Source organism: Corylus avellana, chromosome 4, assembly GCF_965113065.1.
Source record: "Corylus avellana chromosome 4, dhCorAvel1.hap1.2, whole genome shotgun sequence".
NCBI classification, from domain to species: domain Eukaryota; kingdom Viridiplantae; phylum Streptophyta; class Magnoliopsida; order Fagales; family Betulaceae; genus Corylus; species Corylus avellana.
Genome location: NC_142493.1, coordinates 33926414 through 33952150, shown reverse-complemented (window position 1 = coordinate 33952150; position 25737 = coordinate 33926414). Strand labels below are relative to the sequence as shown.

The 25737-nt window shown below is 35.7% G+C and overlaps 3 protein-coding genes and 2 pseudogenes across 6 annotated transcripts; 2 read left to right on the top strand and 3 right to left on the bottom strand.

Moving 5' to 3' along the window:
* Nucleotides 1-1058: 1058 nt before the first annotated feature.
* Nucleotides 1059-5148, bottom strand: LOC132178941 (alpha/beta-Hydrolases superfamily protein). Of its 2 annotated transcripts, none has more exons than XM_059591527.2 (8): nucleotides 4674-5146; nucleotides 4478-4572; nucleotides 4219-4322; nucleotides 4043-4143; nucleotides 3846-3949; nucleotides 2841-3278; nucleotides 2326-2457; nucleotides 1059-1327 (listed from the first exon to the last, which is right to left on the bottom strand). In XM_059591527.2, exons 1-8 carry the CDS (start codon nucleotides 4923-4925, stop codon nucleotides 1168-1170), a joined length of 1386 nt encoding a protein of 461 aa, XP_059447510.2. In that variant the 5' UTR covers nucleotides 4926-5146; the 3' UTR covers nucleotides 1059-1167. The 2 variants fall into 2 exon arrangements, with proteins under 2 accessions (XP_059447510.2, XP_059447511.2); XM_059591528.2 differs by lacking the exon at nucleotides 1059-1327 and adding an exon at nucleotides 1334-1811 and having other exon boundaries at nucleotides 4674-5148.
* A 4347-nt stretch (nucleotides 5149-9495) lies between these two features.
* On the top strand, nucleotides 9496-12492 carry LOC132178917 (large ribosomal subunit protein mL101 (rPPR4)-like; annotated as a pseudogene). The gene is made up of 2 exons (XR_015911941.1): nucleotides 9496-9947; nucleotides 10509-12492. The product of XR_015911941.1 is annotated as a large ribosomal subunit protein mL101 (rPPR4)-like (transcript).
* Nucleotides 12493-13627: 1135 nt separating this feature from the next.
* Nucleotides 13628-14474, bottom strand: LOC132176897 (uncharacterized). The gene is made up of 3 exons (XM_088516154.1): nucleotides 14382-14474; nucleotides 14124-14265; nucleotides 13628-13965 (listed from the first exon to the last, which is right to left on the bottom strand). The coding sequence occupies exons 1-3, from the start codon at nucleotides 14404-14406 to the stop codon at nucleotides 13923-13925; spliced, it is 210 nt and encodes a 69-aa protein (XP_088372280.1). The 5' UTR covers nucleotides 14407-14474; the 3' UTR covers nucleotides 13628-13922.
* A 2426-nt stretch (nucleotides 14475-16900) lies between these two features.
* Nucleotides 16901-18854, top strand: LOC132178947 (large ribosomal subunit protein mL101 (rPPR4)-like; annotated as a pseudogene). Its single transcript, XR_015911944.1, has 2 exons — nucleotides 16901-17241; nucleotides 17857-18854. The product of XR_015911944.1 is annotated as a large ribosomal subunit protein mL101 (rPPR4)-like (transcript).
* A 2622-nt stretch (nucleotides 18855-21476) lies between these two features.
* LOC132177673 (protein neprosin) lies at nucleotides 21477-25536 on the bottom strand. The gene is made up of 7 exons (XM_059590099.2): nucleotides 24662-25536; nucleotides 24458-24544; nucleotides 24116-24328; nucleotides 23438-23602; nucleotides 23118-23171; nucleotides 22886-23032; nucleotides 21477-22105 (listed from the first exon to the last, which is right to left on the bottom strand). Exons 1-7 carry the CDS (start codon nucleotides 25007-25009, stop codon nucleotides 21728-21730), a joined length of 1392 nt encoding a protein of 463 aa, XP_059446082.1. The 5' UTR covers nucleotides 25010-25536; the 3' UTR covers nucleotides 21477-21727.
* Nucleotides 25537-25737: the final 201 nt, after the last annotated feature.

Sequence of the window (25737 nt, the reverse complement as noted above, 5' to 3'; positions counted from 1 at the left end):
AAAGCTGCATCCCAATTAATTTTGTAAACTCTGATAGGAAGAGCTTGCCATTTGTTAGGGCCTGAAACCACATGGGAAGCCATAGGTACCGTCTCCTTAGCATTTGCATCCCTGTATTCTTTTAAAAAAAATCTCAGCCTCTTTTATCAAGATATTTGGATGCAAAAATTCCCCTCCGTTGACCACTGTATTTCTTCTGAACCATATCTTCCTAGCAGTCAGTGCATCGAATTCTATCTCCTCTTAAGTACACCGGTCCACCATTTGCTCCCATATTTCTACAAATGTGTTACCAGTCCACGTACTCTTTTGCATCGTCGGCCCACATTCTCCCCATACATCCTTTGCCAAAGTGCAGTCCCTATGGATGTGCAAATAGGGCAAGGCTTAGGTGCGGTAGTTTTGAACTACCGCACCATGCTGTAGTCCAAAACTGCACCGTTTGGTGCAGTTTTGGGCAATAAACAAATAGTTCTTTTAAAGAAAAAGAAAAAGAAAAATATTTAAAAACTAAAAGTATTAAAAAAATAGAAGAGAAAAAAAAAATTGAAAGGGGTGGAGCCACCCCTTGGCCAAAATGAAAAATATTTTTAATTATTAGTTTTTTATATTTTTTAATTCTTAAATAATTGTTTGTTATATTTTTAAAAAAACCTATTTTTTCCCAGCTCAAAACTGCACCGTTTGGTTCAGTTTTGAATTTTTCCTTCTCAAAACTGCACCAAACGGTGCAGTTTTGGACTACTGCATGGTGCGGTAGTTTTGCACTACCGCAGCTGGTTTCCTTTTTCAGGCTTGGAACATGAAAATTGAATTAATTGCATGTTTGTACGACTCGGTTTAGAAGATCCAGTTTAGGCTCAAAGACAAATTGATCCAGTTTAGGAAATCTTCATCCCTACATCTCAATTCCAGGCAATAAACGCTTTGCTTTGATTGAATTTCATTAACTTCTATCCCACTTGTTTTGACATAGAGGCATAAGCTGCTGATATCTCTTTTAAAGCTAGAAAGCAAAAACGGTATAATTGCGGAAGTAGAGAGTAAAGACTCTAAACTAAAAAGAAAATCTACATCTACATTGGGAAATGAAGAAAAAGGTATACCAGGGAGACATTGTTTCTTTCTGGTTGCAGCGTATCAAGTGAGAGAAAAAGATACAAAAAACTATTGGTGTACTTCGTTTGGTAATATTTGCGGGGTCTTCCTAAATACATGCTTTCTGCAGCGTTCAAATATGCTGTCATAAATCAGATCAAATTGAACTCCTGCTCTCTCCCGATTCACAATGAACAATATGTGATCAGCTTCCACAATCTTGTAGTACCTGCATTAAGTCAAATTCCATCTCTGAGCAAGTTCAAAGAAGAATCCTTAAAGCTAAGATGAAATGCCCAAAACTGGAGGGTGAAAACCGAAGGAAGTAGGAATTATTCACTTTCCTAATACCATAATCTTGGAAACTTCAATAAGAATTTTAAATTTTCAATATTAGTCGATGTCATTATGGAATTGGACAATTAACTCATTATGGAATTGGACAATTAACTCGTTCTCTTGATGTTATGTGAATTTTTTTGTTAGCATTACAATTATGTGAGAGTATAGTTGCAAAACTATATGGCTGAATTATCTTCAACCATTAAGGATGCATTTGGATATGATGCAAAAAAACTGAATGGTACCTACTGAATGGCTGAATTATCTTCAACCAGTAAGGATGCATTTGGATATGATGCGAAAAAACTGAATGGTACCTACTAAAGTTCCTGCACCACGATCTTCAATACCTGAACCTACGACAACAACAACTGGTTCCGTATTCGATCATACACTCATTCGTATGGTTGATGGAAAAAACACTAACCCATGCTTTTAGTCATTGATTTTTTTTTTCCTTTTTTGCAATATTTAATCATGACACGTTGCAAACTAGACTCTTTGGCCTAGTCAAGCCATCTTTGTCTAAACATGCACATAATAGCAGTGGAATGAATCTCCATAATTTTATTTTTTAATATACAAATCATCCTCCTCCATCTAATTGAGAGCTTCTTAGAAAATGTACCCGGTGAGTAGTTAAATTCAGTATAATATGACTTGGCTTAAAACCTAAGCAGGATCATTTTGTAATTTCAAACAAGCTTGACAGATCTGTCAATAAGTATGAGCATGTAGTCCCTAGCATTGTTAATAGTGTCCATTAGAAACAACCACAATTAGAATCAAATTTCCCAAAAGCAAGCCCTATGATCCATACAGTAAATATGATCTTGTAAGTAATTGTGTTAGGTAAACAATTCACCACTAAAAAGTATGACTTACCAGATGCCTGGTTGTAACGGTTGGCACTCTGAATCATTTTCAACAAAACGACTTGGATGTTCAATTGGAATTCGAGGGTGAGTCATGGATACAGTGTTGAGTGCTCCATCATTGTCTTGCCAATCCTCATCCCTGAACATATATTCACACGAGAGTCATGACACCAACAACACAATTTTTTTTTTTTTTTGAATATTAACCTCAGCACAGGCTCCAAAATCAAAATCATAATAATCTATTGGTTTGAGCAAGATATTACATATCATAAAGGGTAACATCTATATGTTTTAAATTCTAGAATTTAAATACAGTAGTATTCATGATCATTATAGAAAAGGAAAAACTAATTGTCACACTTGGACAATATATTCACAGAGAAATTCTAGTAATGATTCATTTAAAACACATTCGAAATAACAATAAGCTTTCTCAAAATAACAACCTGAAGTAATTTGAGAAAAGGTACTAGATAATGGGTTGATACAACAACATATTCATTTAAATGAAAAAAGTACCTGTAGCCCTTATAAGGGGGAGAGACATCTGGAGGATGACGCCATTGACTCATCTGCAAAACTCTTATAAAAAGCAATGGGTGGATGCCAAGTATGCTAGAAGGAACCGTGACACCCAATATCTTTTTAGTACGCTTGGTAGCATAGCTGAAGTAGTATGTATTCGGAAAGGTATGCAGCCGGCTGTTAAGTCGCATGGACCCTTGAATTGTAAGATCAGGGAGGATCCAGTCTCTTGAAGCAAACGGGCCTGAATTCCCCAAGAGGCAATCCACAAGACCCCAAACACCAATTTTCCTCCATGACATGTTGAAGTGATCAAACCCAAAATTGTAATATGCCTTCAGCCAGGGAATGTCAAACCAATCGTATATTGTTACCCCTACGCGGCACAACTGCAGTAGACATATAGGTTTCAAGGTTCTCCCATCTTCTGGCCTGGAACAAGTTCAAACTTCACAAGTTCAGCATCCAGAAATTGTTTAATGTGGAAGAAAATTGGATTAGTAGCCAAAATATACAATGACATAATTGCCAACAATTTCAACTATGAACCAACTTCACGGAAACAAATGAAACTAAAATAAATGGATAATAAGAATGAGGCACTCATTATGACATATCATCAGAGTGATCAGCTTATATCAGCTTATATGGCCAAATAGGCTAGCTTAATTGGATAATGAAAGCTTAATTCATTAAAAACCTGAGCTCTCCGAGGTGTTGGCAAACTTTAACTCTTAGCCATGCTATCATCTAGTAGTTATGTTTCTGTTTTGCTCTCAGCTTGCTCAAACATCCCTTTTTGATAGATAAAATAATGAAGTCATAATCAAACTACTATCTACTACATTTTTCTCATTTGGCCAATATTATTTCAGCATTACGGTGGTGGGACTCAAATTCCCAATAATAAACATGAAGCTGTAGATTGTCATTGCTGTAATAGGAAATAAAGACACTGAAAAGTTCCAAGCAAAAACACAAGTTATAAACGGAACTCACTGCATCCCATCTACGTAGCTTCTTGTAGTCCCATTGAACGCTCCTGACAAGGATGTGATGCTCAACACCCAGTTCTCTGAAGTGTTGTCATACCCCTTGAATGCCTGCGAACAATATGAAAAACGAAATACTAATTATTTCAACTTACAGATGTGTTGTGGCTTCTCCTTAGTTCACATCATACAATTTCAACCGACCTTATCGGCGAGCATTTGCTGCAATACCCGAACAACCTGTGCTCCGGCCGAGTGCCCCACAAAGTGGATAGGGTGATCCTCATCCCATTCTGGGTAGTGCCCTGTGGACGATTTCATCCATTAGAATAGGAAAACACGAACAGAGAGAGCTAATTGCAAAGAAGGGGATCTAGAACCTTGTTCGTAAACCCGTCCGAACTGCGAGTGCCCACAAGCCTTGCTGTGTTCTTCGCCGTAATCTACCTGCCCGCCTTTCAAATAGTAAAACAATTCACGAGCCCTGAAACCCAAAAGCCCGTTCTTAAGACTAGTTCAAAGAAAAACCAATGAGGGAAAAAAAAAAAAAAAAAAAAAAAAAAAAAAGGAAAAGAAAAGAAGCCCATGAATGACGCTGAACCCGAAACGTTTAAGAGTTGCTCCAAGGCACATACATACCGATCGTAAATGCTGGTTAGAGACCCCAAATCAGGTACCAGAACCCTTTCATCCTTCTTCTCTGCCCCCGCGAAGTACGATAAACCTCCCAATCTCTAAGACCCCAAAAGAAACAAAATGAAAATCCCAATTGAATAGGAAAATGAATGATACTAATTTGATGGCAACGAGTAAATATGAGAAAAATAGGAAATACCCCTTTTCCAAATCCAAATATTCCATGGACCAATACAATAGGAGGCAGATTTTCAGCATTGGAGCTTGGCCCGCTGGGCACGTTCTCTTTGACCTCAACATTCATATTAGGCTTAAAAAAGTACTCATTCAGCGCCAGGGAAAGATCACCAGCCACGGCTGTGCTGAATATGTAAAACCCATATAGCATATGCACCAACGAGCTCACAAAAAGCTCTGCGAATTGCAGTGCAGCTACCCCCCATCTGATCATCTCTCTTTTCCACCCACACCCCCAAAGGAAAACAGCGCTCTTGAGCCGCAAAAGATTTCAAAGCAGAGCCTTGCTCGTTCTAACGGCTCCCCTCCGAAATGCTTCGAAGTCGAAAAAAACTTCTACATCAAACTCGTCGAAGAACCCAAAGGGGCCTTCTGGAACGAGATTTTTATAATGTAAAAGTTTTTCTCTGCCTTTGAAATTGGGGCCTCTCACAATATGTTCTCAAATAAAAATGAATAAAGAAGTCAGCAACCAATCAAAGACTTACAGTACCATTCATTTCTTGTCCGTTGGGCGATACGTAAAGTACCAAAATTAGCAAAAGTTTGGTTTCGTTGTTGCCACGTGTCCTACGGGACCCACTAAAAATATGGAATGGGAGCACCAAATTTTAAAAGATAGATAAAATGCGAGAAAATCCAAGATTTTTGCCTCTATATAAAAAAAAAAAAAAAAGGAAAAAGGGATTGTAATAATTTATTAATAAATTAAAATAATTTGGATTCGAGGCGTTTCTTTCCAGGAACGGTGCGCTGGAGAAGAGCTGGAAGGTTCGCCAACCAGCAGAACCAACCCCCAACTGTACTAGCCTTATCCGTTCTTCATTATGTCACGTCTTTCTCAACATCTGATTTTTTTTCCTTGTCACTCACGCGCCTGCTTATGAAGGTGGATGTCACGGTTGGATTGTCTCAAATTTATTTTATTTTATTTTTTTTTAAAAAAAGACTAATTTTAAATTTAAATAATATGACAATATATATACCATAATCTATGTAGAATTTAATTTGATCCATTAATATATCCTTATTATCCTCTACATTTCATCCAAACAAACTTTTCGGTATTTATATCCACACAAAAGAATCCTAAATTAGTGTTAGCTTTTTATGTTCTTTTTCTTATAATTCTGTGTAATTTTGTTTAAAAGTGTATAAGCGGTTGCAGTTAATGGTTATTGGTACTTAGGCGGTTATTTTTATAACCGGCAGTTAACGGTTATTCAAACCAATAACCGACAATTTTATAACCGTTTTTTTTATATGGGCTTTTTGAGGTATTTTGTGCCTATTTTCTAAGCTTATTTTAAATAGTTTTGGGTTAAAGTGTTCCTAAAAACAATGAATATAATGAAACCCTATCCCTAACTCGTATTTAAAACGACACTGTTTTGGTGTTAATTGTTTGGGTTATTCCGTTTGTACACTCCTAATTATTTTGTTATTCATCATAATGCAAAACATCAATTATTGCATGGAATTTCAAGAAGAACTCTCCAAAACCATAATTATGGGATAAATTTTATTTAATAAAGGATTTTATATGCTCCTGTAATATATATATATTTCTGATAGCAACAAAACAATCACTATAATAGTATTATTTACAGTTTTCCACAATAAATTATGATCTAATCACAATAATATCTTTAGTCTCAATTTTATTGTTTGGATCACCTTAAAAATTTTCAGGGAGAAGTAAAATAGCACGCCAAATTTTTTTTTTTTTTTTTTTGCATTAAAATATTAAAAATAAAATAAAAATTTCCTGCAAGGCGTGCTTGTGTGCTCTGAATCACGACTCAAATTCCCAAGCCAAGAGTCCTGACATAATAAAAGAAGTGGCCCCTATCATTATTATTTTTGCCTTATTCATTCACCCGGAATTTTGCCTTACAAAGATTTGGACGGTAGCTTACGCGCACCTATGGATTTGTGGCCTTCATCTTTCAGCCATGGTGTGCGGTCAACCTGTGGCCACATGACCGTTCCGCGTCGGCTTTACCTAATAAATTCATGAGATTGGCGTGCCTTAACATGCACCGTTACCGGATTGGACTGTGCACTATGAGTTTCGTTGAGCTATTGAGCTTTGGGCCGTGATACAGATTACACGGGAAGTAAAAAAAAAAAAAATTAATATTTTAATGCAAAAAAAAAATAAAAAAATTTGCACGCGGCGTGCTCTCTTTTCATTCACCCTTGAGGTTTTGTTCGCATTTGCCAAACTTTTGCTACACAATCCATGTCGTTCAACTGCTTAAATTCCGAGATGTTAACAACGGTCGGATTTGTGAATAAATAATTGATAAGAATGGTTTGCCACGTGTTGATAACTTTTTGAGAAATGTATATATTCTCTTATAAATTTAATAGATCAATTATTAGATTTATAGAATTATTTATTTATTTTTATCATCTTATCTTACAAATCAACTATTAGATTTGTAGACTTATGTGTATTTCACATAAGTCAATAATAGACTCTTAAAAATTTAATGGTTGATTTATTAAATTTGTGAAAGAATATAGACAAATTATTGACACAAATCATTTCTCTTTTTGCAATGACATTTTTAATTTAACATGAATTTGATATAAAATTAGTTGTTTAGAATTAAGATATCGAAATAAGTTAAAGTTGTCTAATATACGGTATATATTCATGTTTTGACATGATTCGATATATGAATACAAATTATAACTTTTGAATTCTTAGTGTTGTCCCATTTGATTATGGATTTTGATGCCTTAAGTATTTGATTAATGGAAAAAAAAAAAAATGCCTCAAACCTCCTTTTATATAGAATTAGATATTTTGAAAGGAATTTAAATTTGATTTTTTTTTATAATTCAATATATTAAATTAAAATATGTTTAAAATGCATATAATTTTTACATATATAATTTTTAATTGTTTAATTATATATTTAATAAAGTATGTGACTCTCATTAAATAAAAAAATAGAGAGTTTGAGACCATAGAGTAGGGCGGGAAAATATAGGGTAGAAGGTTACTAGTTTGAATTATCTTTTCTCATTCTTTTGTATGGACATGTAAAATAAATAAATAAGGACAATTAATATGGGACCAAATCATGAAAGTGTTATCTTCGTAAATTCAGTTCAATACTCCAGTTGATTCATAATTATTTTAAATGCATATTTCTGCTTTTATTTACATTGAAATTTATAAATACAAAAATACAATCTAAAATGTGAAAACACTTTTTTTTTAATAACATTAATTAAAAAAAAAATGACATAAGCATTCCAAATTCACAGCCTCCGGAACGAAAAAGGAATAGAACAGGTGGAATAACAAATCATATGAAAGCGATAGGACACGTCTTCCCATTACTTTTCGTATAGTACTTGTTTTCCACGCGGAGAGCTCGATGACTTGAAATAAATAATAAGGGCCATGATACTAAGAATGCCGGCGACTGTTCATATATATATATATATATCATGTTTTTATTTTTTTAATAATTATAATTATATTTTATTATTTTAAAATATCAAATCACCCCGGCGTGCATCATGTCGGGCGTGATGTTTAACATCACCCAAATAATAATAATAAATAATAATTTTACCTTTCTTAAAAAAATCCTATTCTTGGTTGAGGTATGGCATTTTAAGTAGTTCTTTTTGTTTTTATTTTTATTTTTGACATGTTCACACAAGGAAATAAGGAGAAAAATTCAAACTGATGACCTCCGCTTCATGAGGCATGATTCACAACCGATTGAGCTAGTATAAAACACTTTTAAATAGCGATATGCATAAAATAATTGAGTGTGAATAATAGCATTACTTATTTTTGATATATTTTCTCCTTAAAAAATGTTAAAACTATAATTGGTTGTCATGTCTTTAATATGTGATTGGAGGGTGTAATTATATAAAATTATTTTTTTAATGGTTGGCTTGCCCCCAATCAAGTACAGACAAGTGTTAAAATATTTTCAGTAGGAGTAGTTCAAATAACTATCGAAATTTATACTTTAACCATTCATTTTTCTATGCACTTTCTAATAGATTATTTATTATACTCTCTATTTTTTTAAAATATTTTTTTGTATAGAAGATAGTGTGAAAGAAAGAGAGGGAGAGATAAAATAATAAAAAAACTTTTATAGTGTAAATAGTGAATGGGCAAAAGAGTGTATTTACCCTTCATACTTCATACTCTAAGAAAAAAAAAAAAAAAAAAAGAGTTCAAGTAACTATTTTGTTGGAAAAAAAAAAAAAAAGTTTATAATAGTCAAATTTAACTATTATGAGACATTTGCCTTTTCTATTGAAAATGCTTTTAGCTGATTGTAAAAAGAGCTCTATGTGTAACATTACATAGTCGCTAGAATGGCTAAATCTATATGCCCGAGAATAATTTTTATAAAGACCTTATATAAATCAAAGAGAAATGATAAAATAATTATCTCAATTATCTTTCAATCTTCTCCATGCAGTGAATAAGTGAATCTATCATTGAATTGTTGTGGGATTCATATGAGTTTACAAATTCAACGGTGGATCCATTAGATATGCTAAAAGAGATAGTTAAAAGATGATTAAAAAAATGATGTGTAGCATGTCTATAAATCAAGTCATTTGTACCATACAATAAGAGGTTGACACGTCACGTAGTTTATATTTTGTCCGTATAAAAGTTAAAAAGAAACTATTGGTGTCAATATTTTTCTTATATTTCTTATTTTTGCTATTAAAAAAATCCTTTCATAGTAAAACAACCGAAATTCTGGATCAACTGAGCCACTTGGGCCCTCGTCTTGCAACCCAAATTTTCCCATACGGCCGAACCATTTCTTCAAGCTCCTCCCTCCCTCGCAACGCTAGGATTTAGTGCATCTTTCAGAGAAATCCACCCAAAACCCAAACCTCGGAGACTGGAAGCCAATGCAATTGCAAGATGGCGGTGCAGCAGTTGCATTTCGGGCGCACGAAGAGCGTAGCGAAGCGATCGAAGAAGTACTTGGAGGAAGCGCTGTATGCGAGGCTCTTCAGGGAAGGTAGCGCAGAGGTGAGCGTTCGGCACCAGCTCAACCAGTTCCTCAAGAGTAGCGAGCGAGTCTACAAATGGGAAGTGGGAAACAATTTCAAAAGGGTTTTCGAGCGCAAGGTCTACTACCCCAAGCGAGTCTTCAAATGGGAGGTGGGCGACACCCTCAAGAAGCTTCGCGAACGCAAGCTCCACTACCCTGCTGTCAAGGTTCTCCTTCTAAAGCCGTCCAATCTTTTATTTCTATAAATATTTGGTTGTGGTTCTATCCCCTTTTTTTTTTTGGGTGATGAATTATCCCTGTTCGTCAAATGCTAATAATTATGGTTCATAAGTTTGGGAGCTCCGTGACTTGGTGCCAAATTTGATGGACTTGCTTCTTTGCGTTATAGCTTTAATAGGGTTTTCAGCATGGCTGCGTTTTTTTTGTTGTATGTAGAATTCAAGCATGTCAAAATGTGAATGCTATGTACAATATAGATCTATTCCTGGTTTGTATGTGTGACTTGTTGTGTAATTTAGGCATCAGTCAATAGAATATCTTAACTTCACAACAAATTATTGCTCTCTTTGGTTCAGCTAGGCATTGCATTTCGATAATGTAGTAGCCAACTCTGCCCCCCTGATTTAGTACCTCCTGGAGGGGGGAAGGGGGCACCTGCTTGGTTTTATAACATTCTTCATTGTCACACGCTTATTATATTTGAGTTTTGTGATTTTAGTCTGTACTGCAAGTTGTAGATTATTGGAATCTTATTTTTATTACTACAGCTTTCAGAAACTATGACTAAAAGGGGCATGAATCAGACGATCAGTGATCAAGCTATACATCTAGATCTAGTTGCCAAATCAAGAGGCATTGCTGCTGCAGAAAATTATTTCATTGGTCTTCCTGAATCATTAAAAAATCATCTCTGTTATGGTGCCCTTCTTAATTGTTACTGCAAGGAACTGATGACTGAAAAAGCAGAAGCTCTCATGGAAAAGATGAAGGAACTCAACCTTCCTTTAATTTCCATGCCTTACAACAACGTTATGACCCTTTACACAAAAACCGGGCAGCCAGAAAAGATACCAACCATCATACAGGAAATGAAAGCCTCCCATATCATGCTGGATTCTTATACATACAATGTCTGGATAAGGGCTCTTGCTGCTGTCAATGATATTGCCGAGGTTGAAAGGGTTATTGATGAAATGAAGCGGGACGGCCGAGTCGCAGGAGATTGGACAACATATAGGAACTTAACGTCAATATATGTTGATGCGGGATTGTTTGGAGAAGGCCGAAAATGCACTTAAGGAATTAGAGAAGAGAAATGCCTGCTGAGACCTTTCTGCTTAGCAGTTCCTAATTATGTTGTATGGCCGAACAGGGAAACTGCTTGAAGTTTATTGGGTATGGCGTTCTTTGAGGCTGGCTTTTCCTAAGACTGCAAACATAAGCTATCTGAAAATGATTCAGGCATTGGTTAACTTAAAAGATTTACCTGGAGCAGAGAAATGTTTGAAAGAGTGGGAATCTGGGTGCTCAACTTATGATATCCGTATCGCTAATACTCTGATAGGAGCTTATGCAAAAGAGGGTTTGCTAGAGAATGCAAAAAAGCTCAAGGAGCGGGCTCGCAGGAGAGGAGCCAAGCCAAATGCTAAAACATGGGAGATATTTTTGGATTATTATTTGAAAAATGGGAATTTTAAATTGGCGGTAGATAGTGTTGCCAATGCAACATCTGTTGGTAGAGGGGATGGTCGGAAGTGGGTCCCATCATCTGTGATTGTCAGCAGTTTGATGGGTCACTTTGAGCAAGAGAAGGATGTCGATGGTGCAGAAGGTTTTCTGGAGATTTTGAACAAGGCTGAGGTGAATGTAGGGGCTGAGGTTTTTGAATCACTAATAAGAACATATGCAGCTGCTGGAAGGACAAGCCCTGTAATACGTCGCCGGCTGAGAATGGAGAATGTTAAGGTCAATGAGGACTGCTTGAAGTTGCTTGAAACAATATGTGTTGAGTGAGTTTTATTTTTTCTCACTTTCTTATCTTTGTATTTCAATTTCTGTAACAGCAATTTTGAATGGTTTCTACATGCTATTCAGTTTCTACAATAATTTATTCCCTTCATGTGCGTATCAATGTGAGGTGACACATGGCCTAGCCCATTCAAGAGTGTCTCATCTGTTTGAAATTATGAAATCTCGAACCAAGGATGCTCCATTTACATATGTGAAAGCTGTGGATTCTATTGTAAGTATGGCTGCATGCCACCTATTCAATCTGATGCAGTTATGTTTGAGAATTTTTTGTTACATTCGGGCTCTTGCCTGACACTGGCCGCATATCCAAAGCCCGTAGCATGCAAATCAGATGGATACTGGTTTTGTTGATAGGTTCAATCCTACACAAAATACTCCTTCCAGCTCTTTATATTGCCAGATGCTCAGATGTTTGTCTGTGCCAGTTCAATTATGTAGTGGTGATTAGACATGCTTCTATTTCTGGGAAGAACGGATTTAATTCTTAGGTCGTGCCTGAAAATTTCCTTGAATATTCATGGAGATATGGCCGTTCAATACTGCTCTAAGAGTCAAGATGACTTCCCTCTATGCAAAACCAGGAGTACTTGGCTTCTGGCCATTTTTTTGGGTTCTGACAGATTTGTTAAACAACAAAAATATATGAATATGTTCTTTGTTCAAAAAATTATCTCCAGTTTTTGAAATCTATCCCTTGTTACGAGTCCTAAAGCCATCATGAGTAAGTTTCCGAAATTTGTGCCCAAGATTAAAATTGCATGATTTCTTTTTGTTAATAATAGTTTTATGCTTCCCACCTGCCATGCATATGGTAACAGGTCAACTTGGTGATTGCTTGATATTCATAAGATATTTCGAATGACCTTTTGTTAAGAGACTAGGATTTCAGTGGTCGAGGTATGTTGACTTTTATGTTTAGCAGTTGTATGGAATATGTTGAAGAATGCTGCCATACTTTTAAGTATATATTTATTTAACGTGTCAGTGAAAATTATCATTAGATTTTAGATCTATAGTCTAATGGTGATTTTCACTATTACGTAAAAAAGTGAATTTCAGAATGCATGTATCATTTCTCACGATATAAACATAAGCACTAAAATCTAAAATTTTGTTCTTTTTATCCATTTAACATACATGAACACAGTTGGCCATTGGCCAAGTCTTTGTTGTTTTCATTACTATGGCAGTAAATACAAGCATTGAAGTTGAAAGAAGAAAAAGTCGAGGATGATGAAGAAGAACTATTTGAGTCTGTTGTATGTTACATTTTAGTTCCTTATATTTCACTGTTACAACTTACAAGAGAAGTTAACGGGTGGTCGGTGTTAAGAACATCAACTAAATTATTAAATGTATTCTTTTATATCAGCTCAATTAAGCTTTTGAATAAGTTGTGATTTAAGATGGTATCAAATCAAAAATAATTGCAGAGATCTTAATCCGTTCTGCAACCATCTGAATTAATGAAATCTTAGACCCTCACAATTTTAGAAAATTACAAAAACCTTAGGCTGTTTTTCTTTTATGGCCAGTTTTTTAACTTGTTTCTTTCAAGAGAAATACTATTTAATAAACTGGTATATAATTGCTATACAACTGAGATGACATGGCAGTAAAAATCGGTAATTATTTTTTTTGACGAGCTCAAGTTAATTTTCACTGTCATGTCATTTCAGTTATACGACAGTACTCATATAACATTCTTCTACTAAATAGCATTACTCCTCCGTAATACTAATGATCACTTCAAACAAAGCCACGCGATTGAGTAATTGGGGCATGACAAAAGAAGAAGAAAAGAAAAGATAAACAAATTCCATGTTGATAAGAGTTTCATTTAGATTTTCCTCAGAGCACAGTGATATATGTATAGATAATTGCCTACTTATTGTAGGTAGGTGATTGAAGATATATAAACGAAATACAAGAGATATAACACATAACTAGAACAACTATGTGATCTTTGAGAGTCGTAGTCCATCTGATCGAGTTTCCTTATTCTCATACGAAATCCTATATAGTTGGAACTTCTCAAGTAAACAACCGTTGAAATTTAAAGACAACTAGAACAGCAATGAGTGTAGGCAAAACAAACGAGAACATGCTCTGTATTGAAGACTTAGATGAAGCCATAGGGCTTTGGAATTCTATGAAGCAGATTCGTAGCAGCAACAGCAGACGTGGAAACAACTGCGCAGTAAACAAATAGACAAATCACAATGCCACACGTCTATCTGAGAAGAAAATCAATATAATCCCAAAAAAGAAAAAAGAAAATTGCAGAAATGAATATTGAATCAATGTATAAAAGGAAAATGGCTAGCTATATGAGGAGATAGAGGGCTTACCACTTTGAGTCGTCGCCCCTAGACTTGGTTTCCACTGGAGGAGGAGAATTCTGAGAGTAGCCGGAGCTGAAGCCGTCTTTTGTAGGATAGCCAACCGGTGGTGGAGCCACATAAGGCACTGGTGCAGTTGGAGGATGTGCAGCTGAAAATGTTCAAAGCCACTCAATCAGTACTCAATACATGACATATATAATAAACTGATGGAAAACAAAAGTAATCATATGAAGAAAACATGGTAAAACGGTATTCACCAACTACCTGCAGGCAGCTCACTTGAACTCATCTTTGAAAGATGTACGTGTATATGTAAGAAAGAGATGCACCAAATTATTAAGAGAAGATGAAGATGAAAAGAATGAGATATTGGTTTCGGGTAGACGAAGGTTTCATATATATAAAGAAAGAGTAGTACGCTGCTTGGTATGTAGATTCATGCATGTGGGCTTCATCTTCCGCCCTTGGCTTCTGGTCAATTCGTCCTGGACGGCATTTAATTCCCACAATAGACCACCTCTGATCCGTCCTTCACAAAATTTGTGCATTTTTTGAGTAATTAGTGAATTGGAAGGATATTTTTTAAAATCATTATTTCAACTTGTTTATTTTTGAAATGATATATTATTATTATTATTAATTTATTATTATTTTTGGGAAAACACATGCATAACTATTTGAATATCCATAAATGTTACCAAATCCATCGTGGTTGATTGTCTCATCGTGGCCTGGCAATGTGAGTAAATGGTAAAAGAGTTATAAATGGATCCGGGCCAGCATTTTGTTTTTAAATTAGATATGTTCATACTTCATGAAAAGAAATGAATAAAGTTACGATGATGCTATTTCGAAGGACTTTCGAATTTTACATATAATTTTAAAACAAATCATTTTTATCTTGCCACCCTTTAATTTGTATCTCTTGCCGTAGAAGCTTTAATTGGACGGGTAGATATGTGACCGTTTGGCTACAGCCTATGTAGGATTATTACACAATTAATTAATTAATTAATTCATTATTTTTTTGTTGTCAAATATATATCTGTTAGCTAGCATGATTTACTGCTAATCACCTCTCCATGGCCATGGTCTAAACGTAAAATTCTAGAATGATTATATGGATTTCTGGTGTGAGTCATTGACCCATAATCTAGCAAACAAACTCAACAAGTCAGTTCAACCTGACTTCTCTTGTCGCACCCAATGGAAAAGGTTCAGAAAAGAAAAAAAACATTTAAGCTAGCTTAGACTTTTCTAAGTCTTAATTTGTTTACATCAATTTTATGATTTAAATTAAATTTTATAGTATTTAACGTGCATATATATGGTGCCACGTCAAGTGAAATGGAAATGATCTGCTAGTTAAACTGCGTTATACAAAGGCTTATCTCCTAATCTAATCTAGTGTCACTGTATATATATCCCACCGGCCACCACCATTGATGACATTTCCAGTACCGGACATATAGAAATTCAAGTTGCACAATTAAGTTCCTTTAAGGTGGGGCTAAGCAATGGCTCTCTCATTTCCAATTTTCTAGGATCTTATCTTATGCCATAAAGTTCAAACATTATGCATAGAAATTTTCTACAAGTTAGCTTCTAAAAGCGACATATGTTTTTTAGCCTATTAAAAAAGTATATAGAAAGCACACGTTATTAAGAAAAGATATAATTAATACATGTCATTTTTTGAAAGCGAATTTGTACAAAATTTTCTACAAACCAATTTATAAGGAGCATATATGCTCCAAGTAGACTGCAATTTCTTTTCAATTTTCTAATCCATTAGGAAACCCAATGTTAAGTTCATGTTCATGAATCGTGCCAAAAAGAAAAACAAAAATGTCATTTTAAAGGCCAACACCACAAAAGTTGACCGACTTTGGTGAAAATAACAAAAATGTCATTTAGAGACTAACACTACAAAAGGAAATATCATTTTAAAGACTAACATCCACGACAATTAACAAGAGACGACGGGACTTTGGTGAAAATAACAAAAATGTCAAAAGACAGATGTCATTTTAAAAGGCTTAACACCACACAAAGAGAGCATCTCATATGACTTAGTCATTTTGCATTATTATTATTTTTTGTTAAAATTGCTAATAAAAAGACTAAAAAAACAGCTTCATCCAATTATGTGAAACCAAATGCAAAATACAGTCATGAATAGTTTCAAGCAACAAGTAGTATGAACGCGTAGTTATTTTAACATTTCTCTTACGCAACATGGCAGCGTTGAAAATAATATTTATCTAATTTCTTATTTGAAATTTTCTTCGATTTGTCGAATTTCATCTGATTTTTGTCTCATTTGCGATTAACAGATGGATTGTAGTAGCAAATTAACAATTTGTGTTTTCACCAAAATTTCTTGCTGAACAAATTAACTTGTGTTGTGTCATGATTACCTTGAAGAAATGCTTCTATTCTTAAGCAAATATGCAGAAGTAAAAGAAAAAGAAAAAAAATGAAAAGGAAGAGACTGTAAAATTGTTGAGCCAATTCTCCATAACCTAAACCCTTTTTTATTTATTTCTTAATCTTTTTGCTATTTAAAAAAACACTTTCAGAGTAAAACAACCGAAACTCTGTATCAGCTGAGCGACTTGGGCCCTCCCTTGCCTTGTAGGTTAATTATAGGAAGGCGCAAAGGCCTATTAAACTAAAGCCCACAGCCCAAATTTTCCCAAACGGGCCGAACCATTTCTTCAAGCTCGTTTCTACTTGGCAACGCTAGGGATTAGTGCAACTTTCAGAGAAATCGAATAAAAACCCCAAACCTCGGAGACTGGAAGCCATTGCACAAGCAAGATGGCGGTGCAGCAGTTGCATTTCGGGCGCGCGAAGAGCGTGGCGAAGCGATCGAAGAAGTACTTGGAGGAAGCGCTGTACGTGAGGCTTTTCGGGGAATGTAGCTCGGAGGTGAGCGCTCGGCACAGTTCCTCAAGAGCAACGAGCGAGTCTACAAATGGGAAGTGGGCAACAATTTCAAAAGGGTTTTCGAGCGCAAGGTCTACTACCCCAAGTGAGTCTTCAAATGGGAGGTGGGCGACACGCCGCCGACACCCTCAAGGAGCTTCGCGAACGCAAGCTCTACTACCCTGCTCTTTTGGTTCTCCTCCTAGAACCCTCTAATCTCGTTTCTATATAACTATTTGGTTGTGTTTGTATCCCTGATCGTCACATGCTAATAATTATTTATTTTTTATTTTATAAGTAATAACCAGTCTTATTAGAAACATGCTAATAATTATAGTTCATAACTTTGGGAGCTCTGTGATTTGGTGCCAAATTTGATGAAATGAACTTCCTTCTTTGCGTTATAGCTTTAATAGGGTTTTCAGCATTGCTGCATTTTATGTTGTATATAGAATTCAAGCATGTCAAAATGTGAAGGCTATGTACAATATATACAACTATTCCTGGGTTTGTAAGTGTGACTTGTTGTGTTATTTGGGCATCAATCAATAGAATTATCCCAACTCCACATCAAATTATTGCTCTACTTTTGGTTCACCTAGCATTGCATTTCGTTAAAGTAGTAGCAAAATCTGGCCCCCGATTTAGTACCCTTTGTTGCCTCTTTACTGAGCTTGCTGGGAAAGGGGGCACCTGCTTGGTTTTGTAGCATTCTCCATTGTCTCAGACTTATTATATTTCATTTTGTGATTTTAATCTGGACTGCAATTTGTATATTATTGGAGTCTTATTTTTAATACTACTACAGCTTTCAGAAACCATGGCTAAAAGGGGCATAAATCAGACAGTCTGTGATCAAGCTACCCTCTAGATCTAGTTGCCAAATCATGGGGTATTGTGCTGCAGAAAATTATTTCATTGATCTTCCTGAATCATCAAAGAATCATCTCTGTTATGGTGCCCTTCTCAGTTGTTACTGCAAAGAACCGATGACTGAAGAAGCAGAGAGAGCCTCATGGAAAAGATGAAGGAACTCAACCTTCCTTCAAGCACCATGCCTTACAACAGCCTTATGACCCTTTACACAAAAACCGGGCAGCCAGAAAAGATCCCGGCCATCACACCGGAAATGAAAGCCTCCTCATACTGGATTCTTGTACATGCAATGTCTGGATGAGGGCTCCCTCTGCTGTCAATTATTTTGCCAAGGTTGAAAGGGTTATTGATGAGATGAAGAGGGACGGCCGAGTCGCTGGAGATTGGACAACATATAGCAACCTGGCGTCAGTATATGTTGATGCAGGATTGTTTGAGGAGGCAGAAAATGCACTTAAGGAATTAGAGAAGAGAAATGCCTGCCAAGACCAGTTCCTAATTACGGTGTATGGCCAAACAGGGAATCTGCTTGAAGTTTATCGGGTATGGTGTTCTTTGAGGCTGGCTTTTCCTAAAACTACAAACATAAGCTATCTGAATAGGATTCATGCCCTGGTTAACTTAAAAGGTTTACCTGGAGCAGAGAAGTGTGCAACTTGGAGTGGGAATCCATGTTATAGGTTACCGGAGGCTTGCACGAAATTGTTTGAAACAATGTGTTGAGTGAGTTTTATTTTTTCTCACTTTCTTATCTTGGTATTTCAATTTATGTAAAAGCAATTTTGAATGATTTCTACATGCTATTCAGTTTTTACAATAATTTGTTCCCTTCATGTGTGTATCAATATGAGGTGACACATGGCATAGGCCTTTCAAGAGTGCCTCGTCTATTTGAAATTATGAAATATCGAACTAAGGATGCTCCATTTACATATGTGAAAGCTGTGGATTCTATTGTGAGTATGGGTTCTTGCCTTTTGTATATGAAGCTATGTTTAAGAATTTGTTGTGCCGTTCAGGCTGCTTGCCTGACACTGGCCGCATATCCAAAGCCCGTAGCATGCAAATCAGAGGGATAGGTTCAATCCAACACAAAATACTCCTTCCTGCCCTTTGTATTGCCAGATGCTCAGATGACGAAGAAGAAGTATTTGAATTTACATTTTAGTTCCTAATTATATTTAACTGTTATAGCCAATTCACTAATTAATGGTTAGGGCTAAAGCCATCATAATCAAGTCCTTGGGTTGGCCTGTCATTTTCTGTTTCACTGTCTCAGCCAACTGACCAATGACTTGGGTTAAGGCCTTGAACAATTACTCTACTAGACAACCAGAATCTTTTTTTTTTAATTAAAATTTATCTGTCCAGACAACCAGCATCTCAGTAAAAGGCATGTCATATATGGAAGAACGAATAAAGCTGTTAAATCTTACACAAACCTCAATCCGTTTTTCTTTTTATGTTTCACCATCTCCGTCAATAGTAATGACTTCGGGTTAAAGCCACAGGGTTGATTAATCATATGGAAGACTTAAATGAAGCCACCGGCCGGGGTTGGGTTGTCAGAAAAGGAATTGGAAAATATAACTATGCTCTTTTCTCTGTGTTTGTCCTTCTATTTCCTTATGTTTCGGAGTCTCAACTAACCCAACAAGCAGTTATAGCGTACCAGGAAAAAAAAAAAAGGACAACACACTGACTCACTGAGTAATCGAAGTGAACACTAGGGTTCTGTCAAAGTCGTGCCAAATTGTGACTTCTCTTACAGTTTCACCCCAAATATACACCAAAAGATGCTAACAGGACACCGACTTAACACAATATATGACCATAGTCCATAGGGTCCACATATTCATGAAAATAATTCGAATATGATGACCGTAAACGAGGTGGATTGGTTGGTTGTCTCATTGAAATGTTAGCAGAAGAGCAGCTACATGGAACCCCATCATTCGCTACAATTGAAAGCGGCGTATGCTTCAAGTATAGATGTGTTGTATATTTGACTTCTTATGATCCTACATCTGCTAGTGCTAGCTCCACCGACTTGTCTTCCAAGTCAACTCTCTCTCTCTCTCTCTCTCTCTTTGATGCTTTGATGATTCCTTGCTGCATTAAACTAGTGTCAGCTTCAAATTACTGAGTGCTTTCCGTCACCCTTTATGGACGTGAAGAGAGGAGGACGACCGTAGAGCTGGTTGACGTTTTGAACGTGCCAAATAATATTGTTGAGGCATGGTCGGTGTTGATTATCTTTATCTTTTTCTTTGAAGAATATGATTTCAATTTTAAACCAGCTGGTTGACTCACACACAATGAGTGAAAAATTAAGCTGAAAAGATTTTAAGTATGAGAGAAGATATATATCAAGAGAGATTCGGTTCAATTAGGTGAACTTAGATATTATATTTCTTTACAACAACTGAACAAGGTTTCATATAGAGGGGCGCAAGCATAGAGATAAATTAATGAAATAAATATAGTCAAGCAGATTCTGGTGCATATTAAATGAAATTTATATGTATATGTTTTTATGCAGACAAGTTATGTAAGGTTTAAATGCTTGACAGTATCATAATATATAAGAGTTTGCGCCGTACGATAATAGATATCTCGGTTCGATAATGTCAACATATCTTTTGCTTTGGCTTGAAGTTGATTTAAAGGTATACTTGAACTTGAAGGAAAAGATAGTTGGCAATTGTGCACATAATCAATTACAAATACATTTTAAACAAATTAATTCATGTGGGAACGCTTTGCAAGCATGGAGAAATGCGTAATGATAGAGATGGGGGTATTATAATTGCAATATTTCTTTGGGGCTCAAGTGATCAAATACATTATCTAGCTAGAACCCTTTTTTTTTAATGATGTTTGTTAATGACACTAGCTATCTCCAATTAATTTTTTTATATTTTTTATTCAAAGGAAAGGGTGTTTACTTTTGTATTAGTATATTCAAGTTTGTGGCCAAAACTATCTATTATATATGTATGTTTTGTTAATTAACTATGTTTCATATTTGCTCCAGCTGGATCCACGTGCTGATCATAAATATAGCTAGATACTTATGGTAGCTCAATTTTCGGTTTACGATTCGACCCCCTGGCCTGTCGGTTAGAAAAAGAATTTTAGTAAAAAATAAAAATAAAAATATAACTAGAGATATTTTTGTGTAAAAATTAACGGTAAAAAAATAATTGGAGTTTTCTCTTAATCTTGCAATCTAATATTCTTGTGCCTTTGTGGAGGATATTAGCAACTAAAAAGAAAGTAGGTTTGATCAATTGGATGGCTCCCCCTATTCTAAAATTGAATTACCAATCTTTCATATTCAGCAAAAAATAAAAAATAAAATCTTTCATTCCCAAATATTTTCCAAACAAAAATATTTTTTTACATGAATTATGAATTTGACATTAAATTAGCACATTATGGTTGATGGGTCTGATCTGTTTAATTACATGAGTAATTAGTCAAGTTAGAGTTAACCTATATAATCTTGTATCCGACACACAAACACGAATCGTCACCTCTAAGAAGAAGTAACGAAAATCACAAACCACAGTATATTCACTATTTCTTTTCCAAATTTACACAAGTCCCTAAAGGTGGTATAATTAATGAATCACATGTTAGTAAAAAAAAAAAAAAAAAAAAAAAGGATTGAGAAGAAAAAAAAATGGAGTTGTAAACATGTACTCCAAGTTGACCCAATGATCTCGAGCAGAAACCCAAATAACCCAAGAAAAACAGAAGCTAAGGTAACTTTAATTTCCACCTCTATACCTTTCCCTTTAGGGACACCTCACACTTCTTCCAGGTCCACCATAGTAAAAATAATTCCCCCAAACATTGTTAATCCCTCCTTGTATATCATAGCAATTGGTATGATCGGCTAGGACTCTTAGGTTTGATAATGGGATCAAGCTATTATCCCAGTCAACAACCTGCAAATTTCGAAAATATGAAGCTTTTCCAAAACCTTCTCCTGCAAAATGTCCACTGCCCATTTGGGTCGAAGTGTGGAAACCAGATGGCCTAGAATTAACAACTTCTCCTCCAAATTGCACCATGCTTGCATGATCACGTAGGTGGGTAAACAAGAAAGATGGCCAATATCCAACTAGAACTCCGGATCCGAATTCTAGCCACCAATTTCCATGCTTTGGATCCTACATGACAGGCAAAAAAAAAAAGAAGTTACATATTTAATTTGAACCTTTATAAAACCTTGTTTTTCACTCATTACCCATTAATTATAACCCATGTGCAGCATGTTAACAAGCTCAGAGACAGGTAACATGGGTCAAAAAATAAAAGTTGTAAAAAAAAAAAAGAAAAAAAAAAAAAGGGGAAAACTATGTGGATTGTTCTCTATAGAATCAATGATAGTAGCAAATGAAAAGGGTGCGTAGGTAGGAAGCTCTTTTGCTTGAAAAAGAATAGAATCTGGCAAAGCACAAAAGCACTAAGGAATTCCAGTCCATTATTTGTAATTATCAATGCATGCGTATGACCTTCTATTGTCTTCCATGATTATTATTATTGCAACTTCTTCCACGGTTAAAGGGATGGTCAAACCTTCCTAGGCTGCCAAACATCTTTTATAAATTATTTTAACAGCTCATTTTTTTTTTTTTTTTTTTTTTTTTTTTTTAACTTTAATATCATGATTTGGACCACTCATTTAAAATGAATGCCAAAAAAAAAAGTAATGTATCCTATACGATACCCTAAATATCAATCCGTATGGAAGATGGTGTCCTAGATCTTTAATGGACATCTTAGGACTTTTTGGGCAAAGTATTTACATCTAATGGCGGAGAGCAGTTTACCATAAATTTTTCTTTAACTTTGGTGGGACCAAGGTTAGCCTATACGGCTATACGTGCGGTAGAAGCACCCTTCAATTATCAATTATCAATTATTTTTGTAAAAGAAGTTGAAATTACCTTCCAAACCAATAAGCTAATATCGAATTGTCCACCGTTGTACGAGGAAGTTGGAGAGATTGCCGCCCCAATTGCAATTCTATTATTAGTCTGAACGAAGCCTGAGCATAGCAAATTGTAACACCCGGTTGCTTGATACGCGTCCGTCTATAAATTAATAAATTAATAATTACTTTACTTGTGAAATTAATTACAATATATATTATGAAACTTAAAGGAAGGGGCAACTTACAGTCCAGTAAGTAAAGAATCTAGGATAGTTGTCCCCATATAGCTCGGGGCTAACCTGCAGAAGAATTAATGAATTAGCTTCCATGGCTACAAAGCCTACAACTCAAAAGATAGAAAGAGAGAGGTAGTTGAGCTGCGTTAATTACTTTAAATGTGAAAGGAAATATTGGTATTTAATGTGTTGAAATACTTCGCACAACCAATTATGTATTGAGCGTTTGAGTGTTGCTTTCAGAATTAATCTGTTGACAATGTTTTCAAAGGACAAATTAACTTTTCTTTTCAATTGAGTTCTTTTATTTTTTTTATTTTTTTACATGCCTGCCAGCCAGCTTCAATGGTGTTAAGATCATCGCCGAATGAGCCAGAGATGACCCACATTTGAGACAAGCTGAATTCATATTGATTAGCCACGCGGGGTGCCCACACATTTATGCTGGCTTTTGCTCCGTAGTATTGATCACCACTCACATACCCAACTGCATGCTGCAACCCAGAATTTTGAATGAGGAGAAGACAATAATAAAATGAATAATCTAAAACTATTTTCTTATGTTTCTTCCCTTTTCATGATTTCAGGGAGGCTTGAACCCTTAATAGAAGAGCAGCCATGAAATTCTGTTCTTACTATAAATAGAAATTAACCAGATTATATTTGATTATCTTACTGATATAGGAGCAACAGAGACTTTCTTGTCATGCTCTGAGCCATGTTATATTCAAAATTCTGTGGAAGAATTTGTAGCAAGAGAGTAAAGGCGAATAAGTTTATCACAAAAAAAAAAAAAGGCAGTTTTTTGTCACTCTTTATTCCTTGTTTAACAACTTCCATAAAGTTCTTATCTAAATCTTAAAGGAGGACAAGAACAGAAAGAAATTAATAAATTAATAAATAAAGGTGCAATAAGGAGAGAATTTCTCCTGGTTGATAATTTGTGTGATTCTTGAAGAAAAATTCTGGGGTGTCCTCTATTTATGTATTTGCTTTTATACACTTACCTCATGGCCATTGCTGCTGGAGTCTCTTCTAACACGTCTTCTCGGTTTCCTTCCAAATCTTTGGACAGATTTAGCTCTTAACATATCTTGTTCAGATGTTCTTCTGATTGGAATTGTTCCTTCTGGACATGATTCACCAGACATACTCCATAACTGGAAATCTTCTTCTACCATGCCCGTCGGGTTATGGCCATTTGGTCTCTCTGGCGGATCCTACAATTTTTACAGCCAAAAACAAACTCTTTAACAGCATTATCTTGGCTCTAAGCCTCTAAGATATGAATTCTGAGAATCCCAAGAGATGCAAAATTTGATTTATAGTCATTTTTGAAGTTCAATTACCAGTGGTTTTTGTCCTTTAAGAAGAGGGTGATCAAAAGCTGGTTGCAGATGAGACACAACGCAATCCATGAGATCACCATCAGGACTCTGCAGCCAAAAACAAACCTAACATATTATTAAGTCCAAAACAGAGCAAAAACAGGGGAAGTGAAAGTCATGTCTATAAATATATAGAACAGTGTTATAAGAGATAGAGTAAAATGCCTGAATTGTCTTGACCGCAGGCTTGTTGATCTTCCTGAGACGAGATCTTATTACTTGCAGCTTTTTTAACTCTTCCTCCGGCCTGAAAGTTCGGTTGGCTGCACGGTCTTCACTGGGTGCCGACGAATGGGCCGGACAAACCAAAGTAGAAACAAGGAGAAAACACACAAAAATGGGAATGATTGGAGAGATCTTAGACCAGCTAGCTGCCATGTTTGAGAAATCTCTTCGACTTGTTTCTTCTGCACTATCCGTTTGTGTTTGTGTACATTGGTTTTGTCCTCTTGTGTGCTCAAAAAATTTATTCCTAGGTATTCTCGTCGAAGACACACCTCCCAGCAAATCCATCCAACACCTAATGACTATTCTAAGAAACGCACTTCACTCTCTCACCATTTCCAAAGGTTTGGAACCCCAGGACAAGGAAAACTTCCTTCTATTCTCCCTCTCTCACAGCTTCTAATACCTTGGTTTTAAGTTCTGACAACTAGAACTTCAAGGCATGAGCTAAATAAAAAACTCACAAAAAATGGGTTGGGTTTTCTTAAAGTTTTACCCATGTGGGCATGGAGTTATAAATACAGGGTAGTGATGAAATCATGCCCTGCATTTAAAATTCGAAAAAGAAAATGAGGACAGAGGAAGATCAGGGGTGGTGTTTGAGAGGTTGTGTTTCCAGTCTCCAATACAAAGACTGAAACTTTATCTTTTTTGTGTTAATTTTATAGGGCAAAATGGTACTGATGACTGTTATTCTTTACTTTGGCTCTGAGGACAGATAGGAATTACACTTGATTCTGGGTTTCCAAAGTTCTTTGCTTTGGGGCTTCTCTTTCTCACTTCCCTAGATGTTCTTTGTGTCAGCTACTCTATTTTATCCTCCCTCCCTTCCCATAATAATTTAACAAACTAAGGGTAACCCACTTTTGTTTTCCAACATTTCTTAATACGACCAGTTTTTTGGGGTTGGATAATTTGACAAGGAAATGATGGGCTGTTGCCGATGCTACAGTAGTTGAGTTGGGGATGGGTGGAGATTTGTCCATTTGGTGGGTGACCACCATGCTAGATTGCTA